The sequence below is a fragment of the Vombatus ursinus genome, unplaced genomic scaffold, assembly GCF_900497805.2.
Source record: "Vombatus ursinus unplaced genomic scaffold, bare-nosed wombat genome assembly UNPS02011431.1, whole genome shotgun sequence".
Taxonomy (NCBI): Eukaryota; Metazoa; Chordata; class Mammalia; order Diprotodontia; family Vombatidae; genus Vombatus; species Vombatus ursinus.
Window position 1 is genome coordinate 482498 of NW_020951209.1, and position 22543 is coordinate 505040.

At 34.7% G+C, this 22543-nt stretch overlaps 1 protein-coding gene across 2 annotated transcripts in view; it reads right to left on the reverse strand.

Annotated features, from left to right (window-relative positions):
- ATF7IP (activating transcription factor 7 interacting protein) overlaps positions 1-22543 on the reverse strand; it is a 154479-nt gene that overhangs the window by 60618 nt on the left and 71318 nt on the right. For both annotated transcript variants that reach the window (XM_027856383.1, XM_027856384.1), the window contains exons 2-5: positions 9894-10954; positions 5332-5412; positions 4886-5034; positions 1368-1505 (exon numbers count right to left, since the gene is read on the reverse strand). In XM_027856383.1, coding sequence (XP_027712184.1) covers positions 1368-1505; positions 4886-5034; positions 5332-5412; positions 9894-10947 — 1422 coding nt within the window. In that variant the 5' untranslated portion in view covers positions 10948-10954. The remainder of the gene's footprint in view (positions 1-1367; positions 1506-4885; positions 5035-5331; positions 5413-9893; positions 10955-22543) is intronic.

A 22543-nucleotide genomic window follows, 5' to 3' on the forward strand; every position in this document is an offset into this window, starting at 1 on the left:
GAACAGTGGTCCTCTCTATTGTGGCAGTTACCCAGCTGACAAATAGCTGCCACAGTACCCTCAGCCATGAGTCAACGCAACCACTACTCTTCTCCTCTTCCTTTGTCACTTGTATCAACTTTCACCTAATGTAACTATGGATTTAGAACACTTTTGAGAGGAAAAGCTGCTGCTGCTCCCTTACGGAATGCAGCTCCTTTCTTTTTCATGAAGAGTCCCAAATTACATTATTACGTCCAAGTGGCTCTTTTTTTGTGCCCCCACTGGATACATTCTTTCCTACTCCTAATTCCCAATACAGGTCAAGAATCAAATCTGCCTTTGGTTAACAGGGAAGCCCTTCTTGTGATTTAAAACAAAACAGAACACTAATTACTTTGTCTCTCATAACCCAGATCAGGGGTTCTTAACCTGAGGTCTGTGAACTTTAAAAAATATTTTGATAACTAAATGATTTCAACAAAATTTGTTTCCTTTATAATCTTACACATTTTACTTTATGCATTTAAAAACACTATTCTGAAGAGTCTGGAGGTTTCACAAGAAGTCCATGACACAAAAAAGTTTAAACATCCATGACCTAGATGGTGGAAAGACAATGACAGTGCTTCTTCAACTCCTCTTACAGAACAGAAAACCTGTCCTCTGAACATCGGAGTGTTGCCTGGCCATCAAAGAAATATAAATGTCACATCCTCAATGCAGATCCTAACAACTTCCCCTTGAACCAAAAGTGAGATTCTCAGTGCTTATTTTAGTAGTTCTCCCACAATGGTGTGGCAAACTGCTAGAGGGTATTATTACAGATTTGGCTCTCTCCATTCCATTAATAGTTCTACATCATGTTTAACCCTTCTAACAGCTTGACAGTCAGCTTAAATTTTTCTTTTTTCTCTCTAACCCTATTAAAAATTATCTAGCCAAACATCAACTTTCTTTTCTTGCTTCTTCAGTTCAAGTCCCTCACCTTATTCAAGTTTTCTTTGGGTCCTTCACTTCCTTCTGCTCTTCCTTCTCCTAAGGTTCTACTATTTAGCCTGAAAACGTCTCCTCCTTTAATTCAAGCCCTTCCCCTTCAATTCTTGCCCAAGTTCTCTCAAATTTCTCCTCCCAAAATTCAATCTCTGACCTTCTTCCAAATTCCAGTGCCCTTCAAATTATCTTTGCAATTTATACTCCTTTATTCAATTGTCTCCTTTCTCCTGTCTCCAAGCAACTATCTTCTTCAGAGCTTGTAATGTGAAGGAGCTGAACTATTTATAGAGGAGGTTCTTTTCATGTCTACAATTTTATAATTATATATTATTATGAGGGAAAAGTTTTTTCTTTTATTATGCTGTGTAGAAAATTTAAGTTTGCATACATACCTGCAATTCAGTAAGAACAGTTTTATGCCTCTTATTACATTCAATCTTTTCCACACGCATTTTCAGGTCTGCCAAGGTCTTATCAAACACGGCATACTGCAGAACACTCAGTTTTTCTTCTAATAGCCGCTGTATAACCTAATGTATATGAAACAGTGTTATCATATCACAAAATACAGGATATTAAGCAGTGAGCATTATATCCATAACAGTAACAATTTGTCAACTAATTCCACAGACTGAAATGTACAGTCAGTTGTACCTATGACAAAACCTCTTTTTTTTCCTTTTGTAACACAAATGTTCTCCTGCTGATCCTATAGGGTTATAAATCTTAGAACTCCAAAACGTTATGACATCAAAATTGCAGGAACAATGTGCGGGGAATGTAAATAAACTGAACTGTATTTTCAACAATGGCTAATGGGGGAAATGTGGCATAAGGGATATTATCTAGGAAAAATAAAGAAAGAGGAGTATACTACAGTTATGTAGGGCAGATGAAGGTTAAGAGATGAACACATCGCTGTTACTCACAAAATTTAAAGAGAACTAATGGAAAGCTTCTGACACACTGGGTAAAGTCTCTCAATGGAGCAATAGGTCGCCAAGTCTTCTTGATTCTACTTCCACATCTTACTTCTATCAATTCACACTCTGCTGTTGAGATCATAGATCTATTGAAGTATTGACTGATTAAGTATTAAAGTCAACTAATTTGTCTTAAAAATAATTCAACAGTCCTGAAACATGAAACTATTTATTTGCCTGCAGGCTCTTCAAAAAGAACCTCAAGTAATCACTAAAAATGTGTAAATTTTCACCAAAACGGCCATTTCTTACATTTAACTCCAAACATTTAATATGCATTTCTGAATACATTATTTTTCTATAATTTTCCTGCCCTCACCTGTTTCTAGTCATCAGTTCATTTTTCCCTGCATATTATCTCACCTTAGTCAAAAACGCCCAGACCTACCAATACAGATGCGAAACATTATTTGACTTGACCATATAAGGAATTGTCCCTGGCAAAATATAATTAGTTGATTTTGGAGAACAGGATAAAACACATTCCTTCCCTCTACAGAGAAATAGGAGATTAGGGGTGCCAAACATTGCCTACGATATTAAATTAGATATAGTTGCTCTTTTGATTAGTTTTACTTAACTGTATTTCTTACAAGGTAAGACTCATTGGGAAGTGTGACATAAAAGGACATGACTATGTTGTTTAAAAAAAAAAAAAACATGAATTAAAAAAAATACTCCTGGAGGAATATACTATTATTAATAGGAATATCAATTTTTACAATCCACTCTGGGAAATTTCCTTAATAATAATAAATACCATTATTTCATTATTAATATTCTATAAACATTAGGTCACATCTTTTTCTCTAAGCCAAAATCAGCTTGCTTGTAGGAAGAACAAAAGGTTAGTACTTAAGAGTTTGTTTTTTTTCCTCCTCTAGTACCAGCTCTGCTACCAATAAAATGTTTAATAAGAAAGTCATGTTATATTTCTCCGAATCGAAGTTCCCTGACCTATAAACTAAAGGAGTTGGCCTAGATTGATAATTCTAAGATCTTTACTTCCTCTAAAATTCTATGTAACGCTAAGTGTCTCTATATAGCTTGAGAACTTACAAAAATGACTTAGCCCTTAGGGAACCTCAATATCCTCAAGTGACAGAAAAAAGTCATAATACTAAAATGGCAATGTAGTTTGTGAACAAATGATAAGACCAGTACAAGTATGACCTGTGTTCATGGCCTATTTCTGAGACAATCAGGCTATGTGACCATGGGCATATTACTCAAGACAAGTAGTTATTTAAGTTGAAAAATTACAGAGGAGCTGCTGATCTGTATCTCTGAAGGGAGTTTCCCTTGATGATTAAATCATACGTCTAAATTCTTACTCTAACCTCAAATTCCTACACCTCTGTTTTGTGAAGGCACACCAGGAAATATAAAAGTACTATGAAGAACAATAGGTATTGTTACCTGTATTCTAGATTAAGAATACAGAAGTCATAGCAAACAAAGGTAGAAGGAAAAAAAGGAAGGAAATTGCACACAATCACCCAGACTTAATAAACATGAAGCCCACTGACAGTCTTGAGTGTAGCCCAAACCAGATTAAAATGTGAGAAATATTTAATAAAATAAAAATACAATAAAACATAGATAATACTAATGTGTTATTTTCAAAGTCAATATAGAGCCCTGGAGAAATCCTTATGAACAGCTTAATGATCCCCATTTCTATTTGAGTTTGATATTACTGCTCTAGAAGTTCTCCTTTATCTTTCTACTCCTTTCATCTATCCTCCTAGCACCTTAAGCATCATAGAATGATCTATACCTTTCAATATGGACACTAAAACTTGTTTTTCACATGGTAAAATGTAAGTGTCTCCCCTACATTATCTCTAGTTTATCTTCTTTACACATAGTTGTTTGCATGTTGTCTCCCCCATTAGATTGTAAGTTCCTTAAAGAGTAAGATTTTTTTTTTGTTTTTCTTTTTATCCCCAGCATTTGTTATTTAATATTTGTATAATTCAAGAGAGAGGGAAAAAAAGAGAAGTAACATATAAGAACAGGTGTCTAAAACAAGAGTCTAATTGGAGGACGGAGCCACGAACTCCAAACCTCCATTTAAGGACAAAGCCCATCTCAGATATTTCCTCATTCCTACCTGGCTACTTATTTTGAGATGTCTCCAACTTCTCTCCTCCACCCTTCCATTTAAAGCTTCTTTCTCTGCTTATTTTTCCCCACAGATTGTAAACTCCTTGAGGGAGGGATTATCCTTCTCTTTTTGTATCTGTATCCCCAGCAGTTAGCACAGCACATGGCACATAGTAGGAGCTTAATAAATGTTTAGTGACTATTAACTAGGACACCAGCCTTCAGAGGATAATGCTCAGACCTTAATCTACAAATACTTAGCAGATACACACCTAAATTTTGTAATTAATGGTTGAGTAATCCTTCCTCTCCCCTAAACTATATTTGAGCTCAAGTCATTTTTTTGGGAGGGGGGACGACAAAAAAAGAAATGAATGAAAATCTTTTAAATTATTATCTCAATCCTTACCTACTTTAAAAAATTAAAATAAAAGGGCCCATGTAGCTCAAAACTAAAGGAAAGACAACAAAAAAAAGTTAAGTTTTTTTTTTTACTGTATAGAATTTTATATGATCATGTATCTGTGAAAGAAGGAAATTAAAAAAACAAGATTACTTAATTATCTAGAATGTTAATAGTGTACGTAATCATCAATGTAAAATGTAATCTTCAGTGTTCCATTTTCTGTAGTAAAACCCAAACATAAACTTTTAAGATAACATACTGTTTTAATGATTGCTTAACATTTATTACTTCTATATTAATTAACATATATTGAAAATTGTTAAATTTTCTACAAAGATCTAGAATACTAACTAAATAACTCAAAGCTTTCCATTCAAATCTCTGATGTATATGTGGTTGTCTCTTATCATACCTTTTGGAGTTTCTGGTTAATGTCTCCTCTTGCTGTAATCTTTACTTGGAGTTCTGCTTCGTACTCTTCTCCCAAATATCGACGACGCTTAGACTGCACATGATCCATATCTTCTGATTTGGATCGTTTTCTCCGTGACAACAATTCATCTGAAAGCACAAAACAAAATGAATGCTCAGTAATTGACTGTATTGCTTCTTATAACAAATTATCTTTTCTACTGCTTTAGATCAAAAGAATTGTCTCATTCCTCATTACACAATAAAAATAAACAAAAAATTTCTAAATATTAATCCGGTGATAGAAAGGAGACAGAGAAGAAACAGTTAAAAAATGGAAAGAGAATCATCCTGTTACTATAATAGGAAATGAAGTGCTATTAATATATCTTCAATTTTTTTTAATCTGTGAGAAGTAGCTAATGCTTTTATTAGCACATGGCATACTTTTTCCAGGCCTTTCTTCTTCTTTATGAGCTTCCTTTTCTTCTTCTATTTTTGAATCCTTTTCTTTTGTCTCTGTTTCTACTGTTGGAAAAAAAAAGAGTAAATTTTACATGTGTAAGTTCAAAGTAACTCATTATAATTCTATTTTAAAAATCATGATAATAGTTATGAAAATAACAAAAGTCAACTTCAACTTTAAAAGAGTAAAACAAGAAAACAGGAAGAATGACTACTAAAACTACCTTAAGAAAGTTGCTGTGAAATTTTCTATTCATATTAAAGCTGAAATATAGACCTTTCCTTCTTCCCTCCTTTCTTTCCTTCATCTATCTCCCTACCTTTTTATCCCTATCATCTATCTTTTTTTTCTCTATCTCCCTATCTTGCTCAGGATGAAAGTGTAGAAGCCACTCACATGCTGATCCCACCACTGATACAACTTGGTGGGAGGCCCACTCCAGGAGGTTCACCATATTAATGCTGAACTTACTGGGGACAGCTGATCAGCAAAGTTTACTGTAGCTCAGATTCCCTAACCTCAAAAGATTGGCCAGGCTCAACCTTCCTGCTAGCTGGGATTATGGCTATGTACCACCCAGTCCAGCTACATACAGATTTTCTTAAAATGCAGTTTATACAGAAAACTTAAGTTAAGATGCCTTTAACCTTTGATACCTTAAATATGAAAAAAGCTATTGTAACATAAATAAATGCATTTCTTTAAGTTCAAAATAGTTAGAAAAACTGAGAATCACAGGCTGTTTACAAATGGAAGGTTCTTTTACAAAAGCAAATTTTACTGAAAGGGTTCAACTCTCATGTTTTCATGGCAAAAATATTAAGGAAAAGAAATAATACAAAAAGAAACATCAAGTGATATATTAGAAGTACCTAAGAAAAATAATAAAAACAATGAAAAGTCCATGGCAAAAAATGTTGGCTGAAAAGATCTCCCTCAGTTGACACTCAGATATATGTCCCAAGAAGTATTATGTACTATACCAGGAGTGGAGAAACTGCAGTCTTGAGGCCACATGTGGCTCTCTAGGTCCTCAAGTGCAGCCCTTTGATTGAATCCAAACTTCACAGAACAAATCCAAATTACTAAGGGTATCTGTTCTGTGAAGTTTTGATTCAATAAAGGGCCACACCTGAGTGAGAAGTGGAACTAGAGGCACAGCGTGTAGACAAGAGAGGTGTGAATATGGGTACAATCTCTCACAGGAAAGAGGGTGGATGAAATCAAGAGTAATAGTGGGGAATACGGCCTTGGAAAAGAGGAAAAACTATCTCTTCACCATAGACTAGAGTAAAGGAGGAGGGAATGAGGGATGATATCAAGGGTTTTGAGGGGTAGAATGCAATAGAAGACAAAAGTCATAGTAAATATCCCCTTTTCCTCAGTAGAGAGCAGAGATCCTCTGGGGAGAAGGTAACGTAAAAGCATATGTGATATGGAAGGCTCAACATGTACAAAGTGTTTGAAGCTGGCTAAGGGCAATGGGGTTGAGAATCAGTTAAAGTGGAATAAAAGGATTTGCCTAGCCTAGGTGAGATTAGATAATAAAGATTCATCAAGGGTTGAGTGACATTCTCTAGCACCTTAAAAAGCATGAAGTGAGTACATGCAGAGAAGGTAGGGGGTAGAAATAATCTGGGATGGGCATTTTGCAAGACAGAAGCAGTAACAGAACAAGGGGACAAGAGATTTAAGACTAGAGGTTAGTCTAACTATAAGGTAAAGACTGGGAAGAAAGCAAGGGTTAATGGCCTCAAAGAGAATTGAAAGAGACTGGAGGGATTGAAGGCCATGGCAAGGATGAAGAATAGTTTGAGGAGGAGTGAAGCACAGGGAGAGACAGAAAAATGATGGTGAGTAATAGTGGGATAAAAAGTTTTTGATCATGTAAACTAGAACACTTGTAATGATGGTGAGACTGAGGATATGATGCCCCCTTGTGGCTGAGGCACAGTAAAGGAGTAGGTCACAGGAACTAAGACAATTAAGGAACTGGGAGGACAGGGAGTTTGAGGTAAAAATCGGTGTGTAAAAGTGAAAATCACCTAGTATAAGGGCCAGAGTTGAAGTGAAAAAAAAAACATGTATATGAGTGAGGTACTGAACACCTGAGAAAGAAGGAAAAACAATGGTGGGGGGGCAGTCTGGAGACAACTGACATTAGGGTCTGGATTACATGATAAATCTAGAGAGAATGATTCTCAAAGAAGTTGTATAAGAAGGTACAATCAGTATTATAAAAGATGGTTAGGGATACAGTGTTTTCTGGAGAAAGTTAAATTCCTGTGGGTGCCAGAAGATGGAAAAAGCAGGGAAGAAAACCATCTAAGATGAAAGGAAGTTTGTTAACAATAGCAAAGAAATTCCATAGAGCATAACAGAAAGACTGAACAGAGCTGGATTAAGATATGGAAGGGCTGAGGTAGATGGGGGATCAGAAAACAGGAAGTGGTAGCAGGAAGCAGGGGAATGGGGGATGGTTTCTGCTTAGGCAGTAAGGAATTATGTATCATTGGGAATGAAGGAATAAGAGATGAAAGACTGCCATAAGAGATAAATATCCTTTTAACTAGCTTTATACCCTGGAATCCTATGAATGGTTAGAGGGTACTTAGTTCTCTTTCAAGTGTTAAGAAAAAAAAGACATTGAGCTTGGGGTTAATGGCTCTTCTCATAGGTGAGGTACTGGCAACAAAAGATACAGTATCTGAGTTTTGGGTTCTACAAAGATTCTTTGAAGCAAAGGATAGCATTTGGTATTTAAAGATGAGACTGTCATATTCTTTACATATTTTTCATTTGCAATAATCTCTGTCGCCCTCTTCAGATCAATTTTAAGGAAGAGGCCACAGTCCTTTGTACCCCTCAGAGCAACAGACAGGGTTTGTCTGTGCACACAGAAAGCTCTCAAGTATTTGTTTACTGTTTACTGATTATTCTTCAGCAATATCTTGAATTTACATAGTACTTTAAAGTTTACAAAGACCTTTCTCCATAATAACCCTGTGAAGCAGGATATTTTTATTCTTACAGACAAGGAAAATGAAACTCAACCTGCTTAACTGAATTTCCCCATTGTCAACTGTAAAAATGGGAATTGAAACCTATTTCTCCTAAGAATCCAAAACACTTTCCACAAGGCCACAGTGATGAGAGAAATGATTTGAGGAAGAGACAAATTTCAGGTGATGAAATGGTAACAGCTCACATTATAGGACTTTTAAAAAGCTTTTCCCACACGACAGAAATGTCTGGTGCGTGTGAGCAGGCTGCAACATAAAACCAACAAAAAATTTCTAACAAAAGTAGTAAAAGGCATCAACAGGGAAATGAATAAAGATAAGTTGGTCACATGATCACAAGACAGGGGGGTAGCTCCACTGATATTCTAAGGAGAAATTAAGATAGTAGGTGAATGTCCTCTGGCAAACTTATGGGAGAATATTGAGAAGAGTCCCAGAGGATGGGCAAGGATGAACTAAAATCTAAATCTCAACAGAGAATTGGATATCATTGAGATCAAAGATCCATTTGAGTTTTCTCCACACCAACCCTTAAGTAGTCCAAGTATTTTTACCTTTACTTTATAATAATGAAACTGAGAAGTCAGAAAAGTTTTAAAATTTTAATGAAAAGTTTACTAAAAGTTCCTGACTCTTAGTTCATTACTGTAAATCAACAACCCTACACTGGCTGCGCAGATAATACAGAAAAGGAAAAGAAATAAATGGCCCTAGGGAAGAGGTAAGAAGTAAGAGGCATCCCTGACAGGGTTACTAGTTTCTGCTATCTAAGCCTTCTCTTTCCAAACGTGAGGAAAACAGACTGTAGTTCCTTAATTTAAGCTACTGCTTAAATGTTTTTTAAAACATATTTTGCTCTGAGAAGTCCCTGGAGTGCTAATACAACTGTTACTTCAAAGTAAAGCAAAGCAATTCTTTTCAAAATTTCCTTCTTTCCTTACTAAAAAGACATAAGAACAAATATAGTAGTTTTAAAATAATTAATACTCATACTCAAATATATTAAACACATACCACTGAAAAAGTTTTTACAGAAAAGAAAACCACATAACTAGCCAAATTCAAAGCCATTTTATTGTACTCCTTTTCTTTGACCTCTCTGAAATATCTAACTCTAAGGTCTTCTCCCTCTCTTTGATCCTGTGAGTCTATTTCATTTCCTCCTAACTCTAAACCAACTCCTTTTCCGGCTCTTTCCCAAATGTGTGCATTTCTCAAGGTTCTGTCCTGAGGCCTCTAATCTGCTCTTTTCCCACTCACATGTCATCTACAAAAAATTATTTTAAGTGTCAGTTCCCAGAGGATGACTCCCAATATCTCCAATTTAAGAAGTGACCTCAAGTTTCCATTCTGTATTTTCAAGTGGCTAAGTCTAAGAGACATTTTACAACTTACATATAACAAATTAGGCTTTGAATTAGCCAGTGAAAATTAACTAAAATCCAAATAGCACATGAAATAGTATCCAGTCTATATGTAATGAAGAAAATAACATAAAACTTAAATCCAAACTCTCTAACCTGGAGAACTTGATTCATTTGGCAAGACAACTTCAACATCTTTTTCACCAGAAGCTTCCTCTTCATCAGAGAGTACCAAGAAAGCTTCTTTCGGCAAACTCTCACTACTCTCTTGTTTGGATGGCGAACCTAGAGAATTTTCCAATTTTTCTCCCAAATCTGAGTTTGTCTCTTCAAGTGGAATGAGAGAAGTTTTAGAAAAGCTAAGTTCATCTTCAGCAGGAGCCAGCTTTTCCAAAATGGGAATAATTTCATCTGTCTCCATAGAGTCTGTGTTGTCTAAAATTTTCTCATTTTTATCATCTTGAACATTTTCATCAGTGGTTTCTGGAAGACCTGGAGATTTCTCATCTTCACTTTTTGCATCTTTGCCTATTTCCATACTGCTAGATATTGCTTCTTCTTCAAAAGCTGACTCTGTAACAGGATTTTCATCCATATTCTTTTCACCTTCAGTAGGAAGTTCAGAACTAATAGGTACATTATTTGTTTCCAGTTTTTCTTCCTCAGTTTCAATATTATCACTAACTATAGTTTTGTCTTCAAGTGGGCTCTCTCTTTCTCTTTGGTCCAAATTTTCATCATCTGTGCTATTTTTTTCAAGGATATCATCATCATCATCATCATCATCATCATCTTTATTGCTATTAGGAATTATGTTATCAGTTTCAGGGACAGTGTCTTTTTCTGGTTCATAAATTATGTCTTCAGGAGATGCTGTTTCACATTTTAGACTTGAATTTTCATCCTCTTCTCTTACATCAATATTTAAGAAATTAGGGGAGGGTTCCTTCAGTTCGGACTTCCTTTCTTCAAGGTCCAAACAAACATCTTCTATGCCATTCACCTCCTTACCATCTATACAGTCAGTATTATCTAATGGTGAATTTAGGTCAGAATCACCATTTTCATGTTTGCCATTTAACAGTTTGACATCAGTTTTTAGTAGCTCTTCTTTGACTTTGTATACTACTTCAAGTTGCTGACGATCACTCACTCTCATTGTTTTTCGGGCTTTAAAGATTTTTTTCTGAGGTTCTTCTGTACTTTCCATTTTGAATCTAAAACAAAAAAAGAATAACCATATGAATAGTCATTTTCATATACAATAAAATGTTTTTAATAAACCATGTACTGACAATACAAAATGATCACTGGTCTCAATAGAAAAACTTACAGAAACTGTTAGCGTGGTATGAAAATTACTTCAATACTACAAGCCCATACCACTCTTCATGAGTTTTTCCTTAAATATTATTATCAGTACATACTACGCTACACTAGAATTTAAAAAAGAGGACATTTCTGTTAAGAACAGAAATACCGAGAAATAAGGTGCTTACCAATAGGCAAGTACCTTCCCTTTTAAAATGATTGCTTTCATATCACTTTCACACTGTCTTTGCTAGTTCTGCCTTTAAGTAGGAATAGTAACCTCTAATACCTGACATTTATTTAACACTTGACGGTTTGCAAAGCACAATTATCTCATTTACAACTCATAAAAAACCCATGAAAAATGTACTATTGATATATCACTCCAATTTTACATGATAGGAAACTGAGGCTAGGGTTAACTGGTATGTCCAAAGTCACACAGGAAATGAGATACAAAAAGTAGGACTTGAACACAGGTCACTTCTGATTTCAAGTCCAGTGCTACCTCTAGTTAATTTTTAAAAATTAATATGAAAGCTTTTTAAGGTTATAACTGAAGACATATATTCTTCCACATTCTATATGATCATTTTAAATGACTCAAAAAGAACTAGCAAAGCTAATATTTACATTATGAAAATTAAAATTTTCTATTAGTTTCCAAGCAAATCAAACAAAAAAGGTACCTAATATTTACATTACCTTTATTTATTGACTTTTACCCTTACCAGTCTTTTCTCCTACACCCAATTTGAAAATAAAATGAAAACTTTTCCTGCACAATTAACTGCTCATTTTTATCCCCCCACCCCACCCCATTGTATTTTGTAGACTGACCTTACAATAAAACTGCCAGGAGAGTAAAAGTATCTTCTTGGAGTAGATAATGTTTTATCTCAGCAATGTAGGCAAATGATTAAAGAAGGAGTTATTTATTAGGTATTTGTTTCCAAATAGTCTTCCAATGAAATATTTTTAGAAAAACTGGCATTTTCGACGTTTATTCCAATTAAATAGGATAAACATTTACCCTAAGATTTATGAAACTTACAAAGTGAGTGAAGTATCAGAGAAAAATCCCTACATACACGCCAAAATATTTATAGCTTCATTTTTTGTGAGAGCAAAGAACTGGAAACAAAACGTATGTCCAATGATTGGGAAATGGATAAATAAATGGTGGCACATGAATAAAATGGAATATTACTATGCTGTAAGAAATGATATATGTGATAAATACAGTGAAGTATGGCAAGGTTTGTATGAACTGAAGCAGAGTGGTAAGCAGAGTCAAGAAAATGATATACACAGTAACTACAAGATAAATGAACGACCACACACACACTAACCCCCTCCCCCAAAAAATGGAACAAAATTATAAAGATCAAGCATGACTTGAATGAACAGATATGAGAGGATATTCCCAACCCACCCCCTTCAGGAGGTGGGAGGTCGACATGTATTACACGTTGCACATGTTTTTAGGGATCAGTTGTACTAATTTTTTCCTCTTTAAAAAAAAAATAATATTTGTTATATAGGATGGCTCTCTGGGAAGGAGTGAAAGGAATAATAGGGATAACTATGATGATATAAGAAACATAAAGCATCAATAAAAATTTATTAAAAATACTGCAGGAAAAGTAATAGAGAAGTCTTAGAAATATTCTTGTGATTCTTATGATAAGTTTACATACAGAAATGATACAAAATGGTAAAATCCTGGTGAGAACTTCTGAACTAGAGCAACCCTATGAAATACAGTGGAAAAATATTGTTATCCCTATTTTTCAGATGAAGAAACTGAGGTTCTAAGCAGTTAAGTGGGAGGCAGGTGGCACAGTGGATATAGTCCTGGACCTGAAGTCAGAAAGAACTGAGTTCAACTCTGGCAGCCTCAGGCACTTACTAGCTGTGTATAAGTAAGTAAGTAAGCAAGCAAGCCTCAGGCACTTACTAGCCTGGGTAAGTCACTAGACCTCTGTCTGCCTTAGTTTCCTCAACTGTAAAAATGGAGATAATAATAGCATCTACCTCCCAGGGTTGTTGTGAAGATCAAATGAGATAGTATTTGTAAAGCACTTAGCACAGTAGCTTGACCACAGTAGGCATTTAATAAATGCTTGTTCACTTCCCCTTTCCTTTACCAATTGTCACACAACCAATAAGTGTTTGAAGCGGTATTTAGACTATTTAATTAAAAATAATTTCAAACAAGAGCAAAGATTAATGAATAGATGTCAATCAGGAAAAGATTTCTCATGGAATGCCACAGGGTCAGTGTTCTCCTCAGTGATTTTTGTTCAACATTGTAATCATACATTTAGAAGGCAAAGTGACCTGTGTACTGTGTACTGTTCCCTCATTTTCTAAAGGTATGGAAACTCAAGCAGAGAACAACTCATCAAATCAGTAGTAAGTAGCTACCTTCTGTACTCTTACCCCAAATTCTTAAGTAGTGTTTTTTGGAAATTTGTGGAAGATTGGGAAGGAGAACTAATATATTAGGTGACAAAATCAGGCTCTAAAAACAAGCTAAATATTTCTAGATTAAATTTAGGAGAAATAAATTAAAATATTTGAACAAATCTTAATAAAACTCAGTTGGTACAAATATGAGATTGAGAAGCAATACCTAAAAATTCATTTGAGAAATAAAAACCTGGAGCTGCAAAGAGAGCTGCAAGTTCAACATAAGTCAGTACAGTCAGTTCTGTTATAACTCAAGATAGGCATTTTAAAAATCACTGCACAACTAATATGACAGAAAAGGAAAATAATAAATGTTGGAGGGGATGTAAGAAAATTGGGACAGTAATGCACTATTGGTGCAGTTGTGAATTGATACAATCACTCTGGAGAGCAATTTGGAATTAGCCCAAAGGACTTTCAAACTGTGCATATCCTATGATCCTGCAATACCACTACTAGGTCTATATCCCAAAGAGATCAAAAAAGGGGGGAAAGGACCTATTTGTACAAAAATATTTATAGCAGCTCTTTCTGTAGTGGCAAAGAATTGGAAATGAAGGGATGCATATCATTTGGGGAATGGTTGAACAAGTTGTGGCATATGAATATAATGGAATACTATTGTGCTATAAGAAATGATGAGCAGGCAGACTTCAGAAAAACCTGGAAAGATTTGTATGGACTGATGCTGAGTGAAATGAGCAGAACCAAGAGAACCTTGTACACAGTAACAGTCATATTGTGGGGTACTAATTTTGATAGACTTAGCCTTTCTCAGCATGCAAGGACCTCCAAAAGTGGAAAATGCTATCCACATCCAGAGGAAGAACTATGGAGTTTGAATGCAGACTGAAGCATACTATTTGCTCTTTTTTCTTTTTTTTCTTCTTCTGCTTACTGTCTTGGGGCGAGGGGGAGAAGGGAGAGAGAAAGAGAGAAAATGTGGAACTCAATTTTTTTTTAAAAAAGAATGTTAAAAGTTATCCTTACATGTAGCTGACTGAAAGTAAAATATTACTTAAAAAGACATTTATCCAAGAGATGATAAACATGTTCAAACTGGGAACTTGTCTGCTTTAATGGAAAACTATAGGCTATAATGAAAACTAGACTCAGGAAATGGACTGTTCAAAGGTATGTTTAATATGTAATGTATAAATATTTCATGCTGAATAATTAAAGAATGTATCAAAATCTTATGAACTCAATTCCAAGTCACATAACACAAATGACTGAAGCAAAAGGGGGGCATATTACATATTAAGACTTTTTAAAGATATAAAAAGTTGATTATTGTGTCAGTATTTTTTTTTTAAATCACTACATTATACAAAAGTATGCAATAAAAATTACAGGGCACAGGGGATTATGGGAACAACACTTCTAGTCATGGATGTTTCTTTTATTTTCATGGGTTGTTTGTCTCTGATGGTCAGCAATGCAAATTTCTTTATTCCTGTGGCTGGAGAGATATCAAATGCTCTCATTTCTTTTAAAATGCTTTATTATTTCAAACTTCTCCCCAGTACTTACAGTTTTCCTTTTGCATGAACAATCGATGCAAGGATGCTTAGGCATGTTTAAAATGTTGAATGAGTTATTTTTTTATATATATAGAAAAGTTCACAAACACAAAAGAATAGAAAAATACAACCTTGTAAGATAATTCATGTGGTGAACTGAGGTAGGCAGATGTATGAAACACGTGCATGTGTGTTTTGTGAATTCTTGTATCACTCAGTTCAGTTAGGTACAGTTTAATGTATTCATCTGGTGTTTCTCATGGGAAGAAAAACTGGAACATAAGCAAAATGTGAAATTCAAACTATGCTCAAATTATTTCCTAATATATCTATCATATTAGAAGAAGTTCATGTTTTCAAAATAAGAATCGTAGCAAAGTAACTTTCAGTGTGCCATGGCAGCAAAAAAAAAAAAAATTAATTTCTGGCTGCATTAAATTATGTAATTTTAGGATCCATAACAAGGGATATATATGTCATAAATATTATTACCAACCAGACCACGTCTGGAATATTAGAATAATTCGGAACCCCATATTTTAAGAACAACGACAACCAGAAATGAGAAAGTCTTGAAATAAGACACTTGCTACAGCAATCAGGGCACAAAACAACCATTGTTGTCCTTCAAGAACTCTGTGTTATAGATTAAGGGAACGTTCCACAGAGAGGGGGGACTGCTCTCCACTCCCCACCCTGCCAAAAGAATGATCAGGAGAATCTCACATATGCTCCTAGGAGAGAAGCTATCAAATACTGGCCAGAGAAAAAAAGACATAAGTAATGATGGCTGGTCACTCTGAGAGGGTGATGAAGTCGCTATGTGCTAAGGTGACCTGAGAAATAAGAAGAGATGATAGCTCCACTAGACGTGCATCTAATATGTGCAGAGATTCCTGAGAATGGCCAGACAGACAGCTATTACTCAATTCTGGTAATTCATGTAAAGACAAATGAAAACACTTGAAGGAACTCCTACAGCAAGGCATCATACTTGGTGGCATGAATCTGAACACTTTAAGAGTGGCAGGTGATGTTTTTCATCATTACTGCTGATTAAAGGTAGAGGCTTCAGGAAAAAAATAAAGATTGTGAGTGAACTGCTAGTTAAGATGGCGGCATCTGAGAAGGGCATGTGGATTTCTGTAATACAGTTTAAATTTGCCTGAAAACCTACAATCTCACCAAAAGGCTTTTAAGCAGAAAACTGAGTAGAAAACAAACTGCTCACATACCATATGCCAGCTACCAAGCCATATACCACAATAAGCAGCAGATACAAAAGAAAATGGGGGAGTTGGACTCAAAGGCCTTGAAGAGACCTTCCAAATCTAAAACCTATGATCCTAAAATAGTGTCTATCAATTAATGTCTTCTTGCTGATCGACAAATATCAAAGGAGAAGGGGGATTAATGAAATTTCAAGGCCTCAAATGTCTACAAATAATTGTAGAAATTCTGGGTAATAAACAGGAGAGATCACAAAAGAGACACCATAAATGTAGCCAATGTAGATCAAGATGACATATTCCTGTGAGGAAACTCAAGAAACAGTGAGGTGAAAAAAGTATGGGACAAAACAAGTATGTAGGGATTAATGGAAAAAGATAGACAGGAATATTACAGCCAACTACTTGGTGTCCCTGCCCCACCACCCTAATTCATTCACGTCTGACCAAATTAATACCTCCCCTGCTCCCTTCTCACCCACTCCCCCATTTCAAATAAACTCCAATTACTATTAACTCTAGGATGAAATGTAAAATCCTTTATTTGGCATTTAAAGACCTTTACAACCCAGCCCTTTCTTACATTTCCACATACTTTAATCCTCTCCACACAACCTAAAATTCTCACACATGGACCTGCATCTCCTGACTCAATGCCTTTGCACTGGCTATCCCTCATGCCTGGAATGCTCTTTACCTCCTTTATCTCCATCTCTTAGTTTACGCGGCTTCCTTCAAGACTTAGCTCAAATCCCATTGTCTTGCAGGTGGCCTGTTCACCTCCCCTCTTCTTTCTTCCTTCCTTCTTCTTTCAGATTCTCTACATATACTATTATTCTCTTCTATGTACACATTCACATGTTGTTTCTCCATTATAATATATGCTCTTTGAGAGCAGGGTTGTTTTTGCTTTGATTTTTAGCCTTTCTTTGTAGCCCTAGCACTTAGCACAGTGCCTGGCACATTGTAGTGCTTGTTGCCTGACTGTTCCTCTGTGCTCAGAATGGTCTCCTTTTCTGTTAGAATCCCTAATTTCCTCCAAGACTCAGAATAAGGTCTGTCCTAACCCCTGAGCTACTAATATGTTTTACATGTGTTTACATGCCTATATATGTATATATGCCTACCCTATTAGAATAAAAACTCCTTAATATCAGAAACTGTTTAACTTTTGTTCTATTCCTAGTACCTAGCATACTACCTGACACATAGTAGGTACTTAGTGAATAAATGAAAAAGCATTTGTTAAATGTTTAATGTGTGCCAAACACAACGCTAAGCACTAGAGATACAAATACAAAAGTGAGATGTGCCCTGTTCCTAAAGCTTTTATTATAATAGGGAGAGAGAATATTGCCTTACTGGTGGCCAGGAAAAGGTGTTTTGGTCTAGGAAGGGACGATGAATGAAACAATAGGGCATACCACTGACAACCCATTTACAAAGCTAATGGTAGAGTTGATTTGATTACTTAAAGAGGTGGAAGGTAAGAGATATTCATAGCAACAGATCTGAAAATGGCCAGGGTAAAGATGAGGATGAATAAGTGGGTCCAGGGAGTTTAGAGCTGAGTGTTTTAGCTTCTCCTAGATATGGTCTCTGAAGGTCTGGTTTGGAGGGTGGGTCAGCAGCAGGATGAAAATGGCCAGTGTAAAGATGAGGATGCATGGGCTCATGGAGTTCATAACAGAGTGCTTTAGCACCTCCTAGGCATGGTTGAAGGTCCAGTTTGAAGCAGAAGCAGGGCAGAAAATGGCCAGGGTGAAGGTGAAGATACATGGACCTAGGAAGATCAGAGAGTGAAATGATTGACATATGATTTCTTGCTTGATTTTTACCAAGAAAGAAGAAATGTATGGTGAGTTTAGGAAACAATATAAACCTGGCATTCTAAGCAGAACAGTAGTAAATCTGGGACTTGTTCATACCTCTCCAGCAGCTTTTTATTTTTACTTTTAACATTACTGACTTAACCAGGGTTTAATTTTTTAAAGTGGCTGGGGAGCTGATAATTGATCATTAGAACACTGATAATCTAGACCTGATTTGGATCACTAAGGAGTAACTCATTGAAAAGTGAATATAATGGAAACCTTGGGAGGCAGTGGCAAGTCTCTCTTAAAGAGTTTTGTGAAACAGGAGTTTAGTCTTGCTCTGGTTGGTGCTACACAGCAAAAATGAGACCAATGAGTAAAAGTTGTAGAGAAGGAATTTTTGACTTTAATACAAAGCAAAGTTCCTATCAAAGCTATCCAAAAGTTCAATAGCTTGTCACATCATGTACTGAAGACATCACTGGACTTCTTCAAGCAAAGACAATGTTAAAGAAGTTACTGAAATGCTTTAGGTAGAACTTGTACTAGATTTATCTCCTACAGTCCTTCCTTCTTTCTATTCTAAATCTTTTTGATTTACTAGCACCATCCCAGGTGAGAAGAGATCATTTTAATTTATACACAGCTTTTAAAATGACCCTCAAATCTAAAAATGAACTTGCCAGTATCATCCCATAGTGTCACTCCACTAGGTTTAACAACCTTTATAATAGTCTTTATAATATATATATAATATATATAACTATAAATAGTCTTTATAATAATTTATTCTGTCAGTTTTCAGTAATCCTATCAAGTATAATAGAAGCAATTAGAAAAATTAATATAACAAAATATGATTAAATATAATAAAAATGTTTATTTTTAGGATTATATGTGTGCAGTGTGTTTTTTTTTAAAAATGTGAACTACCAACTACAATCACACAGTCTTAAGTTTTAAAAACTGCCTTAAACAATTCAGTATTTTTGCACTAAAAATCCTTTGAACTCCTGAATGAGAACTTTAATCTAGTAATAAGAGGCAAGCTTCAAATAAGAGTTGTAAAAGAAAGTTGTCATTTCAAGGAAATATATAATGAGAAAAGGAGGTTGGCCAAGTCATGAAGTAAGGGAAGTAACACACATACAACTTGTATTGCACTAATTATGAAATACTAAAAAATCTGAGGACTGCATCTAATAAAACTAGATAGAGATCGATCAAAGAACATGCATAAGAATCATACAGGTTGACTGGGAACGAATGTTCTGTAATCTGTACCCACAGAGGAAATCATAAATTCACTCTCAAGTGTCAAAATACTATTCTGTTTTAGGACTTATGCCCCAAGATCACAGGATGATGTTCATATATTAAAGCATCTATAAAACATGTTACCTGTCTCACTTATAACCTTCAGTGTTTATCACAGTTTTACATACAGTAGGCACTTTATGTTTGTTGAATAAAAACCTATTATGGGCTTTTATTAAAGTAAATACTATCTCAATAACTATGTTCAATCTACCAAATTTCACTGAAAAACTGAGAAAAAAAAGGTAAAACCTCATCTACGTTTCTTTATAGGGTAGGGAAAGAATGATGGCATTATATATACTACCAGATTTGTTCATTCAGTTTGCTGAACTGGCTTTTGTTTTTCCTTTCTTTTTTTTATTCTTTATTACAAGGAATGGTGGGAGAAGGTGGAAGAATATGTTCAGGAAAAAAGGTGATATAAAAACAAAATATATGAAATTTAGAAGAATACCTGTGTCGTTATATGTAGCCAGATATGAAGGGAAAAAGAAGAAGGTTAGGCTCAGGGCAACAAACTGTCAATAACCTGGGACATGAAATTATGAAAAGAATAAAATTATAGAACATAGAAACCTCAAAATTTTAAGAAGAAAGATCTCAGAAATTTCATTCCGCTATTTGAAGTGGACAAGGTAAAGAAGAATGACGCCACAAAGGGCAAAAGCGCTCTAAATTTAAAATAAATGTGGGGCAGGCTTTAAATGGATAGTAAATATCCAAAATGCTCTAGGATTGAACACCTTATCTTGGATGTAAGAGAATAACAATAAAGGACCTTCTAAATATTTACAAAATATAAAACATTAAAAAGTGGTTAATCTTAAAATAAAGATGCTATGTTTTAAACAATGTAAAAAGTTTTGTATTTAAAAAAATATGCCAAACACTTAAATTCATTCCCTATCATAAACAAGTTACCTATCCATTATGCTTGTTACTTCAGCATAAGTAGAAGGCAAAACCAAACAAAAGTGATAGTCGAAGTAAGCGGATAGCCTAACTTTTACAAAATTCTGCACAAAATTTTTCAACAGGGTTTACAAACAAACCATTCAAGTTAAGACATTCAAATTAACAGATGTACTATATTACACCCAGTTGTCAAATTAAAATATACCAGGCACTTTGTAATAAAATTCAATTGAATTAATGAAGTGGTGCCTTCATTCAAGTGTCCTCTGGTAACAAAGGCTCTTTTAAGTAGACCATTTTAAAAAAAAATTCTTATATATTACAGAAGAGCATTGGCAAAAATCCCAAGCTGTCAATTGGTTTGCTTCTCTTTTTACAATGCAAGTTTCCCAGAACAGCTTTGAAAAATAACATTTTGAATTCGTTGTACAAATTTCCTCCCTTGCACAGAGAAGAAAATTGTGGGAGGTGCAAATTCATGGATGCAAATGTAATTCTATTTTTCTGTTCTCCCTCTATAGAAATGCTCATTTTACTTGGTGCTAAGTACAGAATTTTTTGAAATTTCATTTAATAAATTTTTAAAAAGTAGGTTGGAGATGGGGATCAAATCAAAACAACACAACATAAATGGAGAAAAACACAAGCTTAACAATCACAATATTAAAATGTGAATGGATTAAACAATCCATTAAAATGAAAGACAATGACAAAATGATAAAACAAAACCTAACAAAATGTGGTATACAAGAATACATCTAAAAAAAAAGATATGTATAGAATGAAAATAAGAGGTAAGAAAATATATATGTATCAGATAAATCCATAAAAGCAGGCATTGCAATTGTGCTATGACAAGCAAAAGTAAAAATTCACAGCATTGAGAGATAAAACTTTTCTTCTTCTTTCTTCTCATATGCTGAATGTGGTGGAATTCTTTGAGATTATCCCTTGTACTTTCCATTAAGAGGGATGGGGGTGGAGGGACAATTTCTCATGCCTCCAGACTACTATGGCAACTATTTCCATGTGTTAATAAAACTATGTATTTGTCTAAGTAAGGTGGGGGGAGAGGGGAAGAGGGACAGGAGAAGCAGAAAAGGGAAAAAAAAGGGGAGGGGGGGAGGAGAGACTTCATTCCTAAAGGAATCATAGACAATGACCATGCCAAATTTTTTTAAAGCCTCAACTGATATGTATAGCATCTAAATTCATAAAGGAAGTTACTTTTATTACAAAAAGACATAATAATAATTACAGGAGTCTTTAATGTTCTTTTCTCAAACCTAGAAAAATCTAACAGAAAGCTAAATAAAAGGGAAAATACAAATGTGAACACACTTGGAGAATATAGAGCCGGAAAAGCAAGGGGATTCTCTGGATGTTCGCATTCAAGAGTGCAAAGATTTTTCAATATTATATGGTACTTCTATAGAAATAAACCATGTGTCAGGGCACAAAGAAATAGTAAATAAATATTTAAAAAGCAAAAACAAGTACATTATTTACTGATGCTAATGAAATTAAAATAAAAAAGATACAGACCTACATGAGGACTTAAGAATGATGTTATAATGAATAAGTCAAAGAACGTATTATAGGAAAAATAACTGTAAAAAAGAATCATAACAATGAGACAAATTGTAATAAAAAAATTTGAGTTGCAGAAAAAAACCAGTACTCAGAAAAAAATTTATTTCTCAGAACATGCATAAACAGAACAAGAGTATTACTTAACTTCTTAGAAAATCAAAGAGCACCAAAATTAGCAAAAAAGTGGACATCTTAAAAATTAGAGAACATAAACTAGAAAACAAAAATACTGTAAATACATAAAATTTAGAAGCTAGCTCTCTGTAAAGACTAACAAAATTAATAAGCTTTTAGCTAACTTGACGAAAAAGGTGGAGGAAAATCAAAGTACTAACAAAAATGAACAAGGTGAAATTACAAGGAAATAAAACAAACTGTCAGAACATACTATGCACAATTATATTTAGCCAGAAAGGCTGAAAATTTTAAAGAAATGAAAGATTAGCTATAAAAATACCTAAATTAACAGAACACCAAACTAATTTAAAAAAATTAAATCAACTATTTAAAAAAAGATCCTATAAGGAGTCTTGACAGTTTTGGAGCTTCCTACCTTCCCCCTTTTAGGCACCACCATCCTTACTTAGTTACTAGGTTCCTTACCTCCCTGTCCCTGTGTCTCCCCA